The following is a 21,952-nucleotide window of genomic DNA, read 5'->3' on the forward strand; positions in this document are numbered from 1 at the left end:
GCATTCCCACCTGGCCCAAGCATGTATTAATCCATTGGATTCTATACTTTTTGGCAGCAGGAGGCGGGGGACCCTCACCACCAAGAAGACCGGATGGAGGGGAGCAACGAGACATCGTTGAGACCCTTGGGAGGGTGATATGTTTCTACCTAATCCATGTCGCTCTTTCCCTGTCCACCCTCCATGCACACCGCTTCCTTCCTTTCCTTCCTTTCCTTCCTTTCCTTCCCTTTACCTCTTTTAGTATTAAATAAAATATATCAACTTTTTTGGTACCAACATCTAACCTCGTTTGGTTTTAATCAAGTTTTGGGGTATATTTCAAGCCTTTCTGGGTTCGATCCGTTTATTCACAGAGAGTTCGTTTTCTTTGCTCTTGCGTGTTTAAACCAGTTCATAACACCTGGGTGCAGTACTTGGCTCTTGCCCTGGCTGAGCTGCAGGAGGTTTCTGCCAGCCCCTTTCTCCAGGCCATCAAGACCCCCCTGCTTGGCAGCAAGGAGCAGTTGTAGTCACCTTTTGGAATAACATGACTTCTTCCCCATAGTGGAGCACCATGTTGAGACACTGAACAAAAGGATCTAAGTTTTATAAGGATCTAAGGAAAAGTACATTTCTTAAAACTGACTGCATTGCTTTAATTCTTAGTTTAGGGCCGTTCTTTCTTTCTTCTTTCTCATCCTATCTCTATCAGAAACTAAAAAATCCTGTTCAGATTTTAAGCTTTTAAATATGAAACCATTTATGTTTCCTCCTTCTTCAAAGCTGTTCAACATGGTAGAACAAAAAAGCATTGCTAGAAATGCATATTCCATTTTAAATGCAACACCTGGTAAGACAATTCCTGTCAAAATGCTGAAACCTGCCCCCAATATTACACCCATTATTTTTAGGAAAATGATGTTTTTCTTTAAGATGAGATTATTCTTATAGATATTTGTCCTTAAGAAATTAACTCCCAATTCGTCTTTCCTCTCTAGCTGAGCAAGGTTTTCCCACACTATGAGTATCCCAGTGGCTGGGAACTCAGTCTGCTTGGGAAGAGGTAAAGTGGTATGAGTCTTGGGACTTCTGCTTGAGAAGATGGGAACAGCCAGCCCCCTTCAGCTGAAGCAGTTTTGTGGATGAACTGGTTGAATGTCGTAGAACCAAGGAGCTCGACGAAATCAATGCTTGAGATAGGAGGGAATTGTTATTTTATTAGCAAGTACTTAGGGGGTGGGCACTTCAGGTTTGTGTTCACATAGGTGAGTGAATTCTCCCTCTCTTGAGAGAAGAAAGTGTATTCAGACTTCAGTGATATATAGAATTTTCTCCTTGTATTAGTTAGGAAGGACCTCTGATTTAACCAGAGATTTGAGTGATTTAAACTCCTCTGTCTCAGTGATGAAGTGGTGGTGTCAGAGATAACCAGTCACGCTGCCACTGTGCTTTGGGTATTCAGCTTGGTATCCTCATAAGATGTTGTCCTTGCTTCCTCTGCTGCCATGGGTTGTGGTTTCATCACTGCATACAATCTCCTCATCCTTCTGTTTCTCTGCTAGGTTTGGTTCTTCCAGTTTGGTTGTAAGAAAAGATATTTCTAAAAATCATGCCTGTGCCACGTTATTTCTCCCTTATAAATCGTTGATGCAAGACTGGCATCCTTAGAGTAACCTGAGCTTTACACCTTCCCATCATCTCTTATGCTCCCACTGACCCCTGAAGAGTTTTCACCAAACAGAAATGACCTTGGTGAGACATGGGCTAGGATTTGCATCCACCATTTAGAAGTAGTCTCCTTCTGCAGAGAAAGAGACATGGGTGAAGACTATTTCTCCTCTTCATGCAGCACAAGGCCTAGTTCAAGATGACCAACAGGTTCATTGTTCAAAGTGCCCTGCCCTGACCACATGATTATAGGTGGCTTATCCCAGGACAAGGAAGGAAAGGTAGCTAAGCCTCTTGGGTGCCTCTGGCTGGGGCCTCACCCTCAGGCACATCTGATGCCTGCAGATGGTCCTGTGTGTGTGCAAAAGGAGGCAGACATTTGCTGCAGTAGCATCATGCCTGCTCATGGGGATTAGAACCTTTCCCTTGAAGAACCTTCCCAAGTATGATTTTCTGCGGGGAAACTGAAGCAGAGGGGGTTTTTTGCATAAAAGGTGTGGTTGGTTGTTTGGGTTTGGGGCTTTTTTTGGGGGGTAGGGTGGAGTAAGGGTGGGTAGCTCATCTTGTAAGGACTTAATATTGGTGTTGAGACTTTTTTCACTCACTAGCACCGCTCCACGCGTGGATGTTTCACTGCTGTTCCCCAGCAGGGAGAGCCCTGGTGCTGCAAAGGGCCGCTGAGCGTGGGTGCTGGAGGTGGGCAGGTGCCAGGCGGTGGCTGGTGCATGTGGAAGCAGATCATGGTGTGCTGACTGACCTAGTGGTGTTTGCCTCTGCTCTCTGACAAAAGCCTACTCCTCTGGAAGCCTCCAGCAAGTGAAAAAAGACTACACACAACACTGCCCTATGAGGGCTCCTGTACCAAAAGAAGTGATGCACGTGTCAGTGGCATGTGTGTCCATGGGTATTGGGCTCCATGGGGCGCTCTCAGCAGCTTTGCTTCTTCAACTGCTCAGCCCGGCATACAAGCCAGTGCTAGATTAGCTCCCTTACACATGGGATGCAGACTGTAGTCCCTGACACCTCTGTTCTCTGCACTTTGCTGTGAGTGTGCCTCAGCACAGGCCTGACATGCACAGGAAACATGGCCAGCAGCCTCCTTCCAGAGCAGATCTGGACATACTTCATGGCACACTTCGAGTTTCTTCTAAAGCAACAACTGTGTGATCCATAGCTGGGTGTTTTAAAGATAGGACTTGATGGCCTGGTCTGCACTGCTCCGGGAGAGAGGATTGGGACCTGCCTTGTGTATGCCTGCTTGCTGGCTTGCTCACAGACAGCCTGAGTGAGGAGCCTTGGCAGCACACCAGACAATTAGAGGCCAGAGCCTTCTCAACATGGATGCCATGAATGTATCTGCAAAGACAAAACAATCTGGCTATCAGGTCTGGAGTTGCTTTTGAGCTGAGGTCTTCAAGGTTTATGCCAGTGGTTCAGGGAGGTGAACTTCTGTGTGATCTGGAGAATGTTTTCCTGTCATACCTTAGTCTAAACATATGTGGTGCCTCAAAAGAGACTAGTTTAGCTCAGAGAGCAATGCTGAGGCACTCTTCAGAGGGCAGTCACTGCTGCTGGAGGGGCAGAGGAAGGGCAGAGGACCCAGACAATGCTCCGTGTCAGGGCAAAGATTTGTCTACATCTCATGTAGACCTATGGTTAAACACAAGACCTATGGTTAAACCAACAAACTCAATTTACCACTTTCCAGTTACATGATCACCTGGAGGTCAGACCAAGTTCTTTGCCATCCATTCTGTTGTGATTTTAAGCTCCAGTTTCAGGAGCTTTTCTGTTTTTCAGTGCTTTTGCAAGGGGTCATTCGAGAGCTGAACCCATTCTGAGCAAGAGCTATCTGAAGAAATTTGTTTATCATAGTATACTAAAGGAAATAATGTGTCCTCACAGTAGAGGTAATGCACTTATCCAACAATAAGGTCCTTGTGCTTGTCTAGTCATCTGTGGGAGCCAGAATATTGATGTCAAAAGTTGATTTGGTTTTTTAAAATTACTTCCATGAAGATTTTAGCCACTGTACTTATGTTGTTTTGGTCACAGGTTTTGGACCTGCAGCAAGTTTTTCTATGCTTTCAATATTCACTGATTGTTTCTTCTGATATTCATTGCCAGATGACCACACTGATGCTTGAAATGCTGTATTTCACCAGTTCTCCCCTGGGGATTCCTTCCCTCTCACCTCTCTCCACCTTCATCTCGCTCCTGTCCCTGCTGCAGCCCTGCCTCCCCTGTGCTGCCACTTCAGGCAGGCACATTTTGCACCCCCTCCAAGACATGTGTGGCAGGGGTCCCTCTCACCTCACCCCTCTCACCTCACCAGGCTTAGGAAGGAATTGTCAGGGCTAGAGGTTCCTGGAGGAGGCAGGGAGGGGAAGGGCAGCAGATGCTCAAGGCAGTAGGTGACCAGAGGCAGGAAATAATGACATTCCAGAAACGTCTCTTGTGCCCTGAACAACAGCACCAGCACCAACACATCCTTTTAGCCTCAGGCTGGAGGGTGCCTTTAGCCAGGAAGTGGCCTGAAGCCTTGACTGCCATAAGTTTTGGGGCTGAAATTGCTGGAGCAGCATAACACACATTGTTAAATTGACTAGCTTATTAGCATTGTCTAAAACTGATCTCCCATCTATTTTTGCAAAAGTCCACGAATGGTAAATTATGGGAAAAAAGGGTGCCTTCAAAAATCAGCTGTAAATAATTAGGAAAAAACCAATAAAAGATGTTATTTTATGCTGGTTCTTTTCTTTTAAGGGCTGTTAGAAGTATTTTCCTCACCTACTGTCAGCATGCAGAGATTATTTTCATCCCAATACCTCTGTAAATTATCTGACAGCAAAACTGAGCTTTAGCCTGCTTAATGTGCATCAAGTGAACTGATGCAGGAAATGCACCCTGTGTGGTCTGCCACACGTCCAGGTAAGAACTGAAGAAAAATGAGGGGGTGGATAGATTGTTTGCCCAGAGACCAGAAGGCTCCAGAAGAATCACACACTGTCTCTAAATATTGGAAATAGGAGCAGACTAGGTGGGTCTTCCCATTTACAATGATGTTCCTCTGGGACAAACTGTCCCCTGGGGATGAACTGGCAAAACTCAAACGTTGTTTCTCTAAGAGGTGTGTGGGCGTTAACCCCAGATGACTGGTGCAGGCTAATGCTCTGTAGAGATGTTGCTTCCTTCAGCTTTGGGAGGGGTAGGACAAGGAAGGCATAAGGCTGTGCCTCCACAGCCTGCCCAGGCAGCTTGTATGTTATTGTCTCTCTACCCCTGATACTCAGTGAGCTGAGAGGGCAGCCTGCTGTGTAATGGTGGGATGACCAGTCAGTGCTGAATAATCCCAAGTGCTAGTTCCTTTATTTTACCAAAATTGTTCCATTTTTAGCCCATTTTAGAAAGCTGCTGGCAAAGTGCATCCTGCTAAGGTACTTGCAGTCTTTTGCTGTCTCCTCTGCATTTCATGTCCTCAGGGGCTGAGTGGCCTCCCTGGTGTGCATGTTGTGCTGCTGCTCCCCCTCGCCAAACCTCTCTCTCTGCAGCCTCCCCATTCTGCTGCTGCTGCTTTCATGAAGAGCTGCTTGCTTGTACTTGTGCATGATTAAAAATCTCATACTTGGAAATGGCAGGCTGAGGCTGTAGCTGAAACTGGGAATTAAATCTGCTTACAGGCAGCTCAAGAGGAGGAATGTTTCTGTCTCTGCCTTTTGCCTGTGATTCACCATGCACTGGGAAAAAATGGAAAATAAAGGGGTCGAGACAGCCTGGAGAGTGGAGGACAGAACAGATGATAACAGAAGCCTTTTCTGCACAGTGTGCTGGGGAAGCAGAGCTAACCTTCAGGAGAGCATCTATTAACCAAAATGAAGCCAGTGATTACCACTCAGATGAAAATTGTGATTTCTTTCACTACAATTGCAGAGAAAATGGTGTTGGGCTGGGAGGGGTTGCACTACAATTTCAAGCCAAATGAGGCTAGAAAGGGGCAAGAAATAAGGTGAGCATGAAGAAACTGAAAGGAACCTCTGGAGCAGGGAGGTCAAAGAGCTGAAAAAAGAAGAGCTTGGCTGCTTAAGCCATATTTTATTTGCACTGGGGTGTCCATTAATGTGTCCACTGGAAAGTTGATGGCAGTCAGTGCTTGGAGGGGAAGTCCCAGGCAGTCCCACAGTTGAGTGTATGCTGCAATTTAGTGGAGATAGGAAAAGTGAAAAAGTTACATGGTAGGGAAATGTATGTGCAAGGACAGATTGCCCTCAACCTCACTAGAAATTTCCCAGGGAGCATGACTGCCTCTTGCTGCTCCCCAGCAGGAGGCCATATCACAGGCATTTTCCATAAGAACAGCACACACTGCATTTCCACTGCCTTTTGCTGATGCTTCAGCTCCTGTACCAAAGGGTGAAGGTGTTAAAACATTACAAGAAAATGGATCTTAAAAATATTCCTGACGTGTCTTAATCTTTCCAGTATGTGGCTTCTTAATAGTAACAGAGCAATTTTCTGCTCAATATTTCTACAAAAGCCGTGTGTGGCACTGATTCTCTGCTGTGAAGGATTGCAGCCTCTGGAGGTCTCAGTTCCGGAAAAGCTCCAAGCAACCGAAACAAGGGTTTAATGAGATGAAACGTGTGTGGCAACGTTAGCCATGACAACATTATCAGCTTTGCTGCTGCTGATAAATCCCAGGGGCATTTCCTATCCCAGCAAGCTTCAGTAAAATCCTCAAGGGCATTTCTTTTCCCCTAGCACCTGGGTAATGCCATGCCATGACTCATCTGCTTTTGTACTGTCAAAGCATGTTCAGTTCTGTGCAATGTGACTGAGCACCTGATGTTTGGATCTGCTCTATCAATTACCTGTTGGGTCAGTTGTCCTCTGGATGAAAATTTAGTGACACTTTAGTGACACTTGGGTGTGTTTTAAAGAGAACTGTATACCCATATAGCCAGTTCGGGTGAACTAGCCCAACCTCTGCTTGCTTTCCCAGCTGGATTTTCAGTCAAACTTCCAGTACAGTGTTAACAAAACACAGGTGGAGAGAAGGGACTCAGCTACGGGAGCCCTCGCTCTCATCTCCTTCTGTGAACTTCACTGTAGAACTTAAAATGTCACATTTCCTCCATGCACAATTAAAAAGCCTCAGTTGAAAAAGCCAGGACAGCTTGACTCTGCTGCCCACACACCAATAGCCATAGTAGTGAAAGTCAATGTCAGTAAACAACATTCCTTGCAACCTAGACAGGAAATGCTGAGGACCCTCTCCACCTGGAATAGTTAACAAACAGCAGCAGTGACAGCCTCTCCATGTGCCTTGTGAGTAATCAGTACCCCTCACCCCTGTTCTTGATGGCTTTCTTTATAAATACACAGCTTCTCACCTTGCCAGCGTTTTGAACTTTTCCTCTTTAGCACAGCTTCATTTATTTCTCCCCTGAGATTTGAAGTATTGGGTGTAATGTGCCTTTGTATTTCTAATATAAGGGTGCCAGTGAATTGCCAGATGCCTTTACCTCTACTTTCTTCCATTCTCTGTGACCGTGTGCATGTGACAAGCTCTCATCTCTCCATCTTTTCAGTGCTAATGCTTGGACTCTGCAGTTGTGTTGCCAAGAGGGGAGCTTTCTCTGCAGAAGAAAATTTTACTTCCCATGGTGTTGTCAGCCATGGTAATTATTGCAGATTCAGCTGAAACTTCCAAATACAGATGATCTGGCTTATTGATGTTGTAAGTATGAACTGAGTGTCACAGACCACAAAATGTTTTATGAGCAAGGGAAAGAGCACAGCTCTGCCATTATTGTGGTAGAATCTGTTTGATTCAGCACCAAAGTAGCTTCTTGGCTGCTGTAAGATGAAAACAGACCGCATTAAGACACCAGTGAGTTTCAACTGCTGATTTCTCCTTCAAGCAGAGCTCTTACATTTTTTTACTAGAAAGAAACTTTTCACAAAATCCATGGCTGGCTCACGCCTAGAATTTTATTCAATTCATTCAAAAAATAGACAGAACTATAAGGTGGCACATATTGTCAGAGAGTACAAATGTCACATCTTTGTTTATACAGTTTAATTTAAATCCATAGATTCAGACAGTGAAATAATTGCCCTGGGTGAGAAAATAATTAGGGGTCTCCCATGAAAGGACAAGTTTTTAGGTAAGCATTTACACGAATGTATCTGGTTAAGCATAACTTTTTCTATTCTCTATAAAAATATAAACAGCATTTCAAAATGTCTTTAGATACGTACGTTGAGATCATCTAACATGGCATTGATGTACTGACAGAATACAGGACCTGGGCATGTCAAACTACATTTATTCATCCTCACCCGACAAAACTAAAACATTTTGTATTAGCGCCAACATAACACAACAATGAAAGAAACAATATCAAAGCAAAGACACACAAGTATGATGTTCCTCCTCCCACAGGAATTCCTTATCTTTATTTTGTTTGTAGTTTTTGCTAACATGGCAATGACTAAGACAAAAGTGGCACTTTAGCACAGGTTAGTTGTAACTCAGGATCAAGTATAACTTGTCTTTCCCAGAAAGTAACGTTGCTGGGAAGTGACATGTGCCAGGATCAAATTAAGGGCTCTCACTGACATGTATGTTTTACCTGTGAAGTATTACTTTGATACAGACTGTAGCATGTGACAGGAGGACAAGTGCAAATTACAAGGGCAGAATCTTGGCTTCCCAGACAGCAGAACCAGGTGGGACATGTAAGACTGAACAGTATTTTAAAGGCAAAAAAAAAAAAAATTTAAACAAATTAATGAAATTAAAAAAATAGCAAATTCATCTAAACTTTAAATAGTGGGATGTAGAGTGTTCCTGGTACAGCTGTCATAAGTGCGCCCCTAGGTTTCCCAGGGATGCAATCTGATAAGATAAACACCTAATAACTGTTGCAAGAACTTATTGTACCCACACAGATTAAAAGGTTCAAATGTACTGAATATATTAGTCACAGGTCTAATCACATAATTTCCTTTTTCCCAATCCTAATTTTTTACCAGAGCAGCTCCCCCATTAGCTGCATGTTTATATAGCAGAGCACTCAATGTTTTACTTGACTAGCACAGATGCCAACAAGGGCTAATATTTTCCAGTTAAAGTGATCTACAAGAGAAACAAAACCTAAGGGAAGGGTCAGGTTTCAGACAAAGGCTGGACATTTTGAACTCTGGACAAAGTGACAGGTATTTTTGATTCTCCTGGTGCTGGCGCTTTTGTGACTGGGTTTGCATGGGCTTTAATATCAGCTATTCTCTCTTTAAATCTTTGCTGGAGGTACTTCTCTTCTTTGGAGTAACTTTTAGCAAAAGCAGACATCAGCAGACATGCTGCCACAGTGGACCCTCCAACACAGAATAAGATTGCTCCTGCCAGCTTGCATATATCAAGGGACCCATTGAACTGAACAGCACGGGTATCCACAACAACAAAATCATCCTTCCCAAGGGCTTCGATTTTCGGTGGCACAAGAAAACCCACTACAAGAACAGCTACACCTATCAGCATAAAAGCCGTCCCAGAGATGAGTCCGACCTGGAAAACAAAGAAAGAAACAAACAAACTCCCAGTTAATTTCCAGTTTTTCCATTTCCTTTTCCAGTTTTCAGTTGGGAAGTGCTCCTAGGAGGCATTTATCTTTCACTATGTCTTGCAGATACAGTTCTCCCTCCTAGGAGAAGGCAGGTATTTTTCTCTTAGGATATATGAGGCCCTACTGGAACTAGTGGAAAAACTGTCTTTTTACAACTCATATTTATATAATTGAGTATTGACATTTCTGGAAACAATGGAATATGGATTGCTATCTCTACATAGCATTTCATGTTGAAAGGCCCCATCAGAGAGAGGATCACAGTTTAACCCCAGTGCTGTGTAACTGATTATTCCTTTAGCTTTAGCTGGTGGTTAGCACCAACTTCAGTCCCTGTTGGTAGTCTGTCACATCCACCACTTGCTTTTGCTTTGTGAGATGTCATTCCTTTGGAGGGATTAGAAGGAAGCTGCTATTGCCATAGGAACGGATCACAGAGTGTTTATAGCATATTTCAAGTGTAAGTACAAAATTTGGTTTGCCCAGAATGTTCCTGGGGGTAGGGATCATCAGGGGGTAGGGTTTGGATGGCCTCACAGGCCCCAACCAACCTCTTCTCTTCTCCAGTTCTGTCAAATTCCCCGACCTTAATGGAGATCTTTTGGTTTTCTTGATCCCTAGGTCACACTCTGCACTTAACCTACCAGTCCCGTTCCCAGCAGTCTGGCAGGACTTCTATGGGTGCAGAACAGAGGTAAACTACACTTCCAAGGTGTATGTGAGGTTTCCAGACAAGACTTTGGTGTTTCAGTGACATTGGGACAGAGAAACTAGATGATCCCAAGACCCCAGGGAGCTGACATATTTTGGTAAGAGTGCCCTGCTTTCAGGCATAGTTATTTGGCCACCTCAGGCAAAACTGGGCAATGAAAGGCCTTTCTGGATGAATACTTAACATCAGCAGTTACACAGGGAAAGTCTTGAAATGGGAGTCTCTCTCTCCAGTAAAAAGCAACAGGCAGTACCTTCCAGAATACAGAGCTCCACCTGCTCGGCGATCTCTGGATCTGAAAATCATCCTCATACTCCCAAATTGAAGCTGTGCAATCCTCATAAAACTGATGCAGGTAGGACCGAACTCCGTAGCGTTGGTACCCTCCCTCGGTGCTGCCCTGCGTGTGCTTGGACCCGCAGATGTCAGCATAGGAGCTCATCCTTCCTACCTGCAACGAGAGGTTTCACACAAAGCAGATCATTATCGGTGTGGTGGGCAGCAAAGATGGCTACAAACTTTCCAGATGTGATGCAAAAAAAATGGCCCAGGAGAGACCTTTCCTTCCATTTTTTCCAAACCAAGAAATGAGCTGGGTACAGCTGCATGTAGTGACTCAGCTCAAGCAAACCCAAGGAACTCAGAGACCTGACACAGCATAGGCCAGATGTGCTTCAGGGAACATTCCCTACCATACGCAGGGTGCTCACTCCCCATCTTTCACACTAATGTGATACTGTGTTTCCATGGAGACTAAAAAAAGCAGGATATGCCAGGTAAAAAAATCCAGCATCCCTCAAGAGCTCATGTTGCCACTCTTCCAGACTATCTCTGTCAGTTAACTAGAGTTTGCCACCTTAGGAACTTTCCAAACTGCTGGGTAAGGGTTTTTTTTAAAATGTTTTTTCCTGAGCTTTTGAAGTGCAGGATTAAGCATTGATATACCATTCATGGCCATGGGAAATAGAGGCAAAATAAGTCCTGGACAGATTAAAATAATACATAACTTGTGCTTAAATAGGGATAGTTAAAAAAAAATTAAAAATGGAATTCTGTAGCAGCATCAATTTTCTCAGTGAGACTGAAATGGAAATTCTAAGCTCACAGCCAAGTACTGCTCTCTTGGAGAAGTCAATGTCCAAGCTCCTGTTGACTTTAATATAATCAGAATTTTGCCTGCTATGAAAACTACCAACAAAGTTTCTTACTCTTTCCATTTCATGGAAGTTCTCCTAACACACAAAATCCATATTTAACTATGCAAGTCCAAGGCCTGAACTTGCTTGCGTGGGTGTAATGCTACTGAATTAATTGAAATAATACTAGCTCCTAAAAACAACTTGAGCAATAGCTCAATGTTACTTAGGCTCATTGGCTTCTCTTTAAAGAAGTTCAAAAAGGCTTAGTCCAAAGGGAACTGTTAATCAGAACTTGCACCTGAAAGTCATGGCTCAATTTATATCAGCTTCAAGCTGTATGTCAGATTTCCACAGCAACTTCACTTAGAGGGAGGGAGGTTTTTATGTGCTCATGGCAGCTGGTACCTCTCAGTTTTGCAGCCCTATAGACCTTTGCCCTTTGGGAATGGGTGATCTTCCTGAGTATGAAATACCTGAGTATGCAAGCATTCAAATTAAGGAGAATCCAGAAAATATTGGTGGGGAATAGCAATGGTTTGACTGAATCTTTTGGCTGGCTCTGCTAGAAATTAGTGCTGGTATAAACAGTGAACTTCCAGCCTCTGGGAGCCTGTTTGTGTTCTTGGCTCAGGAACAAAGAGGGATTTACTTTTTCCTCTTTACAAAAACCCATTATCTTGGGGTTTTATTTATTTTGCATATCTAATACGCATTTAGTTGGGGATTTCATGATCTCAACATCTTATAGTTGCAAATATCTCTCTTACAACACGGTGATGAGGTTTCAAGGTTCTCACAGAAGTCATGACCCAGTGGAGAAGGCAGCCCACGTGTTGCTGGGGGACTTGCCAAGGGCCAGAGGGAACACTGCTGGTGACTGAGCTTTGCAAAGCAACAGGGGTAGAGCCAACCACAGCTTCTGGCAGGAGCCCCTTTTTTTGAACCCCATACTGCTTCTATACCCCCTGCAAGTTTCCCTTTTCCACCTCAGCCATTGTAAAGCTTTAGGAAATTAAAGAAGTGCTCTCCAACTCTGTGGATGGGCTTGCTCTCTGCTGATAATACAGGATCAGTGTCCATCACAGTGTGCTCAAGGTGCTGGCCTTCCAAGGAAAGGTGGAAAAACAGGCAGGGTGGACACAGACCTTGAGAGAGGAGGAAACTCCTGGACAGCACCAGCTGCTCACCCGGTGAACAGGGAAAGCCTGGCCCTGGGGCCACCCTGTGTCAAGTTGCACATAGCTTACATTGATGTTTCCAACTACAGTTAATATACTGAAAACCACTTGTTTGTGCCATGGTTTAAGCTCAACTGGCAGCTAAGCACCTTGCAGCCACTCGCTCATCCCCACCCTCTAGCCCTCCATCATGGTAGAATAGGAAGGAGAATCAAAAGTAAAGCTTGTAGGCTGAGGAAACAGTTAATCATTGAAACAAAGTAAAATATAATACTACTAATACTAAATAAAAAAAGGAGAGATAAAACATGTTGGGGAAGATGAAACAGGAAAGCCTTATAAATATGATTGCCTGACAAAAGATTTTGGGAATATGAAAACTACAGGCAACATCGAAATGAAAGCCACTTTTGAAATACCAAGTCTTAGTTACTGAACAACTGGAAAACAATGGTATGGCCACTGAAGGTAATCCCCTCTTGATGGAACAATACCCTCTGCTTGCAAGCAGGTCCAAGGGTCAGAGCAGACCCTACTAGCTCAGCAGAAGGGGTCCAAAGAGTAGTTTTTAGAAGTTAAGATGTAACACTCTATGGTAATATAAGAACTCTTATAGGCTGTATGTAAATGCTATAGGATTTGTATCTTGTATTAGATTGGTTAGTGACAATTAGAATATTCAGTACAGAAGATGATTTATTGTATTGTAACCAGGACTTCAGACACTTACTTCCTTACTACTTTTTCCACTCCTGCTCTTACTTCCACTCTTGCTCTTACACCCTCTCTCTCTCTCTCTCTCACCCGTTTACTCTCTTGCTCTCTTGGGCCTGCTCAGAGCTGAGTCTGGCAGCTCTGAGCAGTGCCCCTATACCCACGCCTTTTACAATAAACCCCATGTGTCCCAAGACCTGCCTATAGAGATCTCTTCGTCTCCATCCGAACCCGTCCTGTAACCTACAAAACCCAAGAAAAAGAAGTGATGCACAATACAGTTGCTCACCAGCCTGACCAATGCCAAACCTTGTCCCTGAACTGCCATCGTCCCTTTCCTACTAACTCCCACAGTTTCCCTACTGGGCATAATGTTCTTTGGTGTGGAATACCCCTTTGGCTAGCTCACATCACCTGTCCTGGCTGCGCTTCCTCCCAGCTTTTTGTGCAGCTCCTCACTGGCAGAGCATGAGACACTGAGAAGGTCTTTGGCTTACGGCAAGCATGAAGCAACAACCAAAACATCAGTGTGTTATCAACACTGTACTCATACTGAATCCCAAACACAGCACTGTAATGACTACTGAGAAAATAACTCTATCCCAGCTGAAACCAGGACAGTTGTGCTTTTTTACCATGCTATGAAGTTTTGAACACTATCATTTTCTGAGGTACAAAAAAGAAAAAAAAAATTCTGGTATGTATATAAGTATATAATCTGGACTGCTGTGGGGAAAAGCTGCAAGTTATTCTACTTTTGGAGGCTCTTTTTGTTTTTCTCAGGAACTGTTTATTCCCTACCCAAAAAGAGAGGACAAGAAGTCCTCTTTTCTGACTTCCACCATTTGTTCAACAGCTAGCTGCCATTTTTAACAGCACAAGCCCTGAGGAGTTCTCTTAAAACCAGAGTTCTGCCCACCTCATAAACATACCTTAGGGGAAAAGGAGAAGAGGAAAAAATGGTGTAGTTTACCACAGCTGCCCCAGCTCTCTCATGCAGGGTCACACTGCCTACACCTCAACAATAAGAACACTTTACATCCCTACCCCTCAACCCACCTATTGGTTAAACAAAGGTTCCATCTCACACATCAGAAATAGAATAAAGCAAAGAGGTCAACTAAAGTTCTCCAGAGACTCACTGTCTTGGGTCCTTACTTAGATCTTTATTCTCACATCAACCCTGCCTTCTTAATAAATTATGCTTAACTTCTGGCTAACTTAAATCATTCAGGCAAGAAAATTTAGCATCATATAATGAGCAGAATGATAGATATTTTTCCCAGGTGTAAGCAACTCCACAAGGTCAACCCAGGGAAGAACCAGAATTAACATGGCCAGATAAATGACCTGGCCTGCCACAGCTTGCTTGTATTACTCCAGTGGCCACCAGGAGCATTCAGAAGGGAGGTGAAGCACATTGCTGAGTCTGAACCAGCAACTTTAATTATTGTGATTAATTTAAGAAAACCCAATGTGACATGACAGAAACCTTTTTAAACATGATCTTGCATTCACTGCACTGTCTGTAGGTTTAGTCAGGCAAAAAAACCAAGGATGCAGTGTTTCTAACAGCCTGATGAAGAACTGCCTGTAAAGACCACACAGCTTGGAATCACTTACATGACACGTAGATTATTTTTCTTTAGCAATCTAAAAGGCTAATAGGTGGTTTTGGTCAGGTATATGAACAAAATGATAAATAAGAGCTGGGAGGTGAAATAGAAAACAAAAGAATGATCTCATGCTTGAAAGAGTTGTGATAGCATCAAATAGCATGACCTTTTAAAATGGAAGGAAAAAAAAGAAAAAGGACTGCCAGAATCATTAATTCTTTTCAAGCACTGCAAAATAATTCTACTGAACATTTCCTTCATGGTCAGACTCTTTTACTTATACATAATTTCCTATGTTTTGCAAAATATCTTGCCCCTTAAGAGAGAAGAGAAAGCAGCTCCCCAGCCCCATATGAAGCAGCGTGGTAATCTGGGCTATGATGGTCTCTTCTCTCAGCTACAATGTAAATGTAATGCTCTTGCTACTTACAGATAGGACACAGGAACTGAAACAGTCAGAGAAAACAGCTCTCCACAAGTAAGAGGGAAACGTGTGTCATAGCATCCGTTTACATTGGATGAATAAATACTGCAGTAGCTATGATCTCTTGAGTGTTGATGTGTATTTGCATGTCTCGCCTTCAAGGCTGAGAAACTAAACACTGAAATGTTGGGAAACTTTTGCTAAAAAGAGAGTCGCTGTTACCCAAATCTGTGTTATGCACGATCTGAAAACATGCATCCAGTCTAAAAGAAGAGGCTTAATCATTAAGTTTTTCAGTGCCTAAACCCAAGGTGGTTAGGAAAATGTGGGATGTAGGATCACAGCTTCAGAGAACACCACTGCATAGTAGCAATCCATCCCCTAGCAACTTTTGTTTCCATGGCAAAAGCTGTCCTGTTTACTTTGAGCTTTACTATCCTCTGCTGATCTGGGGAGATGTGATTGGACTGGTGAACAGACAGATTAAAAGATGAGCAAGCTCCATTAAAAATTACCCCATAAATTTTCCAAATACTTTGCTTTCTTGAGCCAGGATTGAACACATTTAAAAAAAATAAAAATGTAAGGAATTGTCATTTAAAAAGCAGCACAAAAGGAAATAAAGATGTGTCATTGCTCTGTGATACCACACTGCCACCGAGTGTAAGCCACGAATGCTGATGGTTGGCACAGGTGAAGTCGCCCTCTCCCTTCTTCAGACTTACATACTTTCACCCTTCTGTTCGAAGAGCCCCGTTTCCAGTCCTGACATACCGAGAGCGTTCCTTGCGAAGGGGGTACACTGGCATAAACAGCCTGCTTTTTACAGCAGTTTCCAAGGTGGCCTTTCTGACATCTCCTGCGCTCCCAGCGCTTCCCGGGCCGGCGGCTGGGCCGAGCCGCGCTCCGCCCGTCCCGGTGCCCTGCCCTCGCTCGGGGCTGCGGCACTGCCAGGGGCACCTTCTGCCGCTGCCCTGAGGATAGCCGGGACGCGCGGCTGCCTCCGGGAGCCACTTCTGCACCGCTGCCCTGCACGGGGGTGCGAGCAGCACCTTCGCCTGTGTTCCTTTGGGGGTGGCCCCGCCCGCTTCGCCGCCGCCAGGGGCCGGAGCGGGATGCTCTCCATCTCCCGTTTCCCGCCCGAAGCGGAAGAACTCCGCAGCGCCCGGACGCCGACGAGATCTCGGCCCCACGACCCGCCCGGCGGTGCCCCGGAGGCAGCGGAAAGCCCGGCCCGGCCGTCTTCCCCCCCAGCGTCGGTGGGGCAGCGCGGCAGCAGCCTGCCCGGGGAGAGCCGCGTCCCCCCGAGCCGGGAGGCGAAGCCCGGGGCTCCGCTGTAGCCCCTATCCCCACCGGCTTCCGCGGGATGCTCCGCGCCGTAGCCCCGCCGTGAGCCCGCCGGCGGCCACAGGAGCCCCCGCCGAAGTGCCGAGCCCAAGTTTGCCGAGGGGCCGGAGCGGCGGCCCCGCGGTTACCTGTCCCTCCCGGCGCTGCCCTCGGCCGGCGAGCCCCCGCGCTGGCGGCGCTAGCTGCGGCTGTCCCGGCCCGGCCCCATCCCCGCTCTGCGCCGCGCCGGCCCCAGACACCGCGTATTATGTACGGCCCGGAGCGCCGCTCGCTCCCGTGCCGTGCCTGCGCACTGAGCCGCCGCCGCCGCGGGGCGCGGAGCGGCGCCGGGCCAAGCTCGCCACGCCGCCCCCGCGCTCGCCACACCGCCCCCGCCCCCGCCCAAAGGCGGCCGCCCGGGGGGGGCCGGCGCTCCCCGGCTGCCGCCGCTCGGGGGCCCGCCGGCAGCGCCGGGCAGGCCCGCAGGTGCACGCCAAGGTCACGGCGGTCTCCTCCCTGGGTGTAGGCGCAGAGGCCTCTGATCGCGCCCCCCACACCACCTCCCCCTTTTAGTCAGCATCGAAAACCGTAGGGACCCAGGGCTGTGCCATCTGTCCAGCCGAGTGGATAGACGTGACAGAAAGTGTCCTGCGAAGGACAAGGCACTGACATCTGGGAGCTGGGGAAATGCGTCGGTCAGCGGAGACCGAGGGAGACTCCTCAGGGAGACAGGGTGAGCGTGAGGGCTAGGCGTTGGCGTCTGACAGCAACAGGTTGGTTGTTCATGGGGAAAGATTTCAAGAAAGCAGGTTTGGGGTTCTAAGGAACCTACTGAGGAAAGAGTTAGCATGACAAGGCACCAAGAGCTGGAGATGCTAAAGTGTATCCCATGAAGAGGAAACACGTAATTTCCTCTGAAAGAATGCAAAGGGCGAGAGTTCTAAAGACTCATATCCATATGGTGCACTGAAATATGCACAGAAACAGTGTTGTTGCATGCAGAAAAAGTGGAAGTGCATTAAAGCAAAATGGGATAGTATTAGCCGATGGAAAAACAAGGTATTTTTAAACTGCTATAATATGTAAAGAATAAGGTGAGAATAATGGTTTCATTAATAGCCCAAGCTTCTTTGGAAAAAAAAAAATCCTGCATTTGATGATGACAGTGAGCTTGGGTAGTTGCAAACTAAGAATCATAAAAATAGCTATTTAAAAACCAGCAAGTAAGGGATTAGATTTGGAGGAAGAAATGCTGGTTTCAGTGCACTTCATCCTGTCCTTCCAAAACTGTTACGCCTTTCTTGTTTCAGGCAATGAGTAATGCCCAAATGTTCCCCTGACCTGAGCAGTGCTACTTTACAGCAGTGTGCTGTTCAGTGAGTATAATAAGCATACCCAGCCCACAGCAGCTAGCACGTAATAAACTGACAACTATTTGTGAAAAAGGCAGGAAAATACAGTGAGTTGATAAATGAAAAGCCAGATGGGCTATCAGTCTTAAAAGCGATTCTGTGAGTAATTGTCCTGGAAAGCTAACACCACATTTACATGTAGTATAGCAGTTGCAACTGAATGCTGCTTTATCTCAGATCAGGAAGATGTCTTCTATAAAAAAAGCAATTAATCTACATGATCAATCCTCCCTCTGTTTACAAAGCTTCTTTTACTTACTTACCTATTGACAAAAGCAATAAATAAAAAGAACATTAAATACCTGTGTTGGCCCAGTTTTGTTTCCTGACACAGAAGTTACATGCTCAGCTAACCAAGACAAATTAAATGTTTTAGCAATGGGAACATTTGCTGTGATGCAAAAATTGATCTGTGAACTCCAAATTAACAACCCTGAAGGTTAACCATTGGTGATATCATAACTGATTTTAGTGCACTTTTAGCACATTAGGAAAACTTTAAACTCAGCCTGAGATCAGAGCTGTTCTTGAAGTGTAGCTGAGTTTGGTAATGAGAAACATTGAACAGAAGAGTGTACATGTCCTATTTAGCCTTGAAATAGGTAACATCAATGCAAAGATGTTTTAGAATAGCAGGACCTATAGGTCATGGTGGGACTCAGGGTTTCAGCTGCTGTTACATGAAGGAATTTCCAAATGTAGGTCTTTCCTCAGCTACCAGCTTTCAAAAAATTTAGACTGTGTTTATCCTGAGGGCTTCAGCTGGTAGTGGCATGGAGAGGAAATGCAATATTCTACCTCAAGCTGTAGATACTGGTTTGGTTTTTTTTCCCCTGGTGGAGAGGAAACTCAAGTCTAGTGCTTTCTTTATCTTCCATCTGCTGTTCTAAAGGTTTATAATGGACAGTAGTGAGCATGCTGAGGAAAAAATCCTGTCAAGAACTTCTGTAGGTGGTGGTGTTGGTTGCCATAGAGTTTACAGCTTCTCTCTTACTGAGAGTTGAAGTGATTTTATCAGCTGGTTTGATGAACACAGCTTAGGTAGCTTCTGGGAGCCTGTGCTGAATTGGAGAAATTACAGCTTCTGTAAAACACGTTTCTCCTGTAGCAAAATGCAGAAATTGGTATGAGATTCAAGTTCAGTGAGTTGCAGATGTCTGTTCCTATTTGCTTAATGGTGATGGCAAGATTCCAGAGGCTGTTCTTCTGTTTCACATGTTGTGGAGAGCTGTGGCCTGAATAGTTCTGCTGTAATGACATTATTGACACAGTTGCCTGTCCTTACCTTCCTAATGACTGGCTCACCTTCATCTGGAGAGCAAGGCCCATCACACTTCCACTTCTGGAAAATCTGCAGTTGACACAGATGCACAACGAGCAGAACTGATAACTAAAAGCTGTCTGTCCTTCTTCTGGCCTGGAGTCTCCTCAAGGAGCTGTCCTGCCATTAAGGAGGTGATCTTAAGGGGCCAGAAATACTGGGGAGGAATGGGGCAAAAAGGCAGAGGTCGGCTCAGGTCTGTAGTGCTGTTCTAGAGCTGGGACGTCTATTATAAAGGGTATTTTATTTTTTAAAACTTCTGATGCAGAGCATGGTTTATGAATCAAAGAGGTGTCTTTTTCAGACTCTAGACACGCTGCCAGCTGCTGCATTCCTGTTTTATATGAGGTGATTTATCTGTTGCTATTGTCCAGAAATCAGTGCTTGGCTACTTGTTTGTCAGACACGGCTGTATTTCCCAGTGCTTTGTTCAAAGTGTTCTAGCTAGCAAAAATGATTAATTGTCATAATCTGTCATATTCTGCCATCGCCATCTTTGGATATAGATTTGTTCTTGTCCCCTGAGCCATAAGTACAGAATATGCTTTCTTGACAATCAAAATCATAAATCTAGGTGCTTTTTTTCTTTTGTATGCTGAAAATATATGGGCTAGGAATTGTTAGTTCTCTTTTTCATTCCTGTTGGTGCTGGTGAATTAGAAGATCACAATCCCAGGAAATATTTAGGAGCTGTGTAATCCAAAATGCGCATACACAAGTGATTGAAGATGTGACAGGGAGCTCACATGAGTCAGTGAACAATTGCCTATGAGGGGATGCTAAGCGAAGAGGAATAGGCAGTTGGAATTAGCAGTATTTCAGAGGCCCATCTTCACTCAGAAACTGCCTCCATTCATCACATTTGTGTTTCCAGTTTTCAGTAAGAAACTTTCTTGCTGTTAGGCCTAGTTGTTTCCAAATAAGCTTTGCAAGTGCAGTGTGTCTACATGGTTTAGAGGCAAAAAGCCTTAATTTACACCCAAACGGAAGAGCAAAATATCAAACCAACCATTTTCTAGAAGTGTCAAGTGTTGGTCAGCAAATGTGTGCAGCAGAGAGTATTTTCTTTGCAGCAGCAGCTACTACTACCGCTAGACGGCTGTGTTGTTTTAAAATACACTGCCTATGAAGATCAGTGCCTGGGAGATTGGGTTAATTTTTAAAATTTGTTTTCTTAAGGGTAGAGGAATTCAAAGCCAAGGTCACTTGAGGGGAAACTGCTCAGAATCATTCTAAGAAATTCCCTTTCTTCGTGAGGAGGTGTGGTGTAAGCTACGTTCAAGTGCACAGCACTCCTGCCAAGGGAAGACTTTCCATAGTGCTCTGCTCCCAGTGGGACAGCCAGCCAGGGGCTGTTTCTGGGCAGGCTGAGCTGTGGCCACCACGTGTGTGAGTTACTGTGTTTGACTGGGTTAGGCCACATCAGATGAGTTTCTCTCTCTGCTCTATTCCTGTGCACCTGTGAGAAAAATTTTTGAAGCAAAGGGTCTTGTGGTAACTCTTGCATGCCTGTGCGTTCTGTTCCCAGAGGTGAGGTGGCTAAAGTTGCTTCATATGCAATGTACCAAGTTCTTCTGTGCTTTGGTGCCCACAGGGAAATGGGAGTAACTGAAAACTTGACCTGTACTGTGAATGCTGAGAGTCATGAGGAGGACATTAATAACTGCTCTCAAAATCCTCTGGAGTCTTAATATTTTATCTGTCAGATCTCTATTCCAGAAGTCATTATATTGCTTCCTATCATCTTTTGATAAACTGGTTGACTTTTATAAAGCAGCCACTGTAAGTTTATAATGCAACTACTCTGTGGCTGGGCTCTTCTATACAATTATGTGTAATACAAATCTTAACAACAGGGCAAAGTGAAGGTAGTACACAAATACGGTATAATCAACATAAGCACAGTTTTAAAATATGTATATTGATTATAAGACCAAAGATGGGAAGGACAACACTGTGATGGTGTTGTTGCCCATGTACTGGCAGTGTCTGAGAGTGGCTGCTATCAGGCAGGAACCACATTGTCTGGAGGATGCTGCGAAGACCTCTGTGCAAAGGCATCTTCTGGTTCAAGGAGCTCTTTGTTTTTGTTCTCTGAAACAGTGCAACCGCAGTGTTTTTGTAATATAATTAGCCATTATACCAAGCATCAATTGCCAGGCTGTCATTGATTGTCTCTTAGTCCATATTTCTTCTTCAGAAAACACTGCTAGATTTTAGCAATAAAAGTCTCTCCAAACAATTGCTTCCCAGAGAGCAGTGAGAAGGATAAGTGCCATCTCAGCTTTTGCAAACGACTATATATTTATGGAGGAGAGCATACACTGATTGTTCCTATGATTTATAGATGTTATGAGAAAATAAGCATGTCCAATCTGTCCAAGGTGTTTGAATAGAGACACAAGGAAAATGTTATTTTCTTTGTAGCCAGTCCAATAAAAATTTAATTCCACCTTTGATCCTGATGCACTTTCAGAGGGCATGAGACTGGTGGGATTACAGGCAGGTACCCTCAAGAGATCATTCAAGAGAACTATTATTTCTGAACTAAAATATAGTCAAAGTTCTGTGGTGACCTTAACTACGGTGAACTTCTGTTCACCTTAACTCGCTGATGATGTTCAAAGGTAAACAGACAACAATCATAGGCAGACCAGTTCCACTCTTATGGACACCTGTAATCTCTTCAATGTATAAGCCAGCAAGGTTCCAGTGTCAATATCATCCTTTTGACATCATCCTCAGACTTCCATGTGTGACATTTAAAACATAGCTGCATTTGTGAATGTGTAACAAGAACAGATTGGTTGATACAAATCTTCTGTTTATGCC

The 21,952-nt window shown here is 44.7% G+C and overlaps 1 protein-coding gene across 1 annotated transcript; it reads right to left on the reverse strand.

Annotated features, from left to right (window-relative positions):
• Nucleotides 1–7,615: 7,615 nt before the first annotated feature.
• Nucleotides 7,616–16,928, reverse strand: NRSN1 (neurensin 1). Its single transcript, XM_039549775.1, has 3 exons — nucleotides 16,537–16,928; nucleotides 10,244–10,441; nucleotides 7,616–9,220 (listed from the first exon to the last, which is right to left on the reverse strand). Exons 2-3 carry the CDS (start codon nucleotides 10,430–10,432, stop codon nucleotides 8,822–8,824), a joined length of 588 nt encoding a protein of 195 aa, XP_039405709.1. The 5' UTR covers nucleotides 10,433–10,441; nucleotides 16,537–16,928; the 3' UTR covers nucleotides 7,616–8,821.
• Between the last annotated feature and the right edge of the window lie 5,024 nt (nucleotides 16,929–21,952).

Source organism: Corvus cornix, chromosome 2 (genome assembly GCF_000738735.6).
Source record: "Corvus cornix cornix isolate S_Up_H32 chromosome 2, ASM73873v5, whole genome shotgun sequence".
Classification (NCBI taxonomy): domain Eukaryota; kingdom Metazoa; phylum Chordata; class Aves; order Passeriformes; family Corvidae; genus Corvus; species Corvus cornix.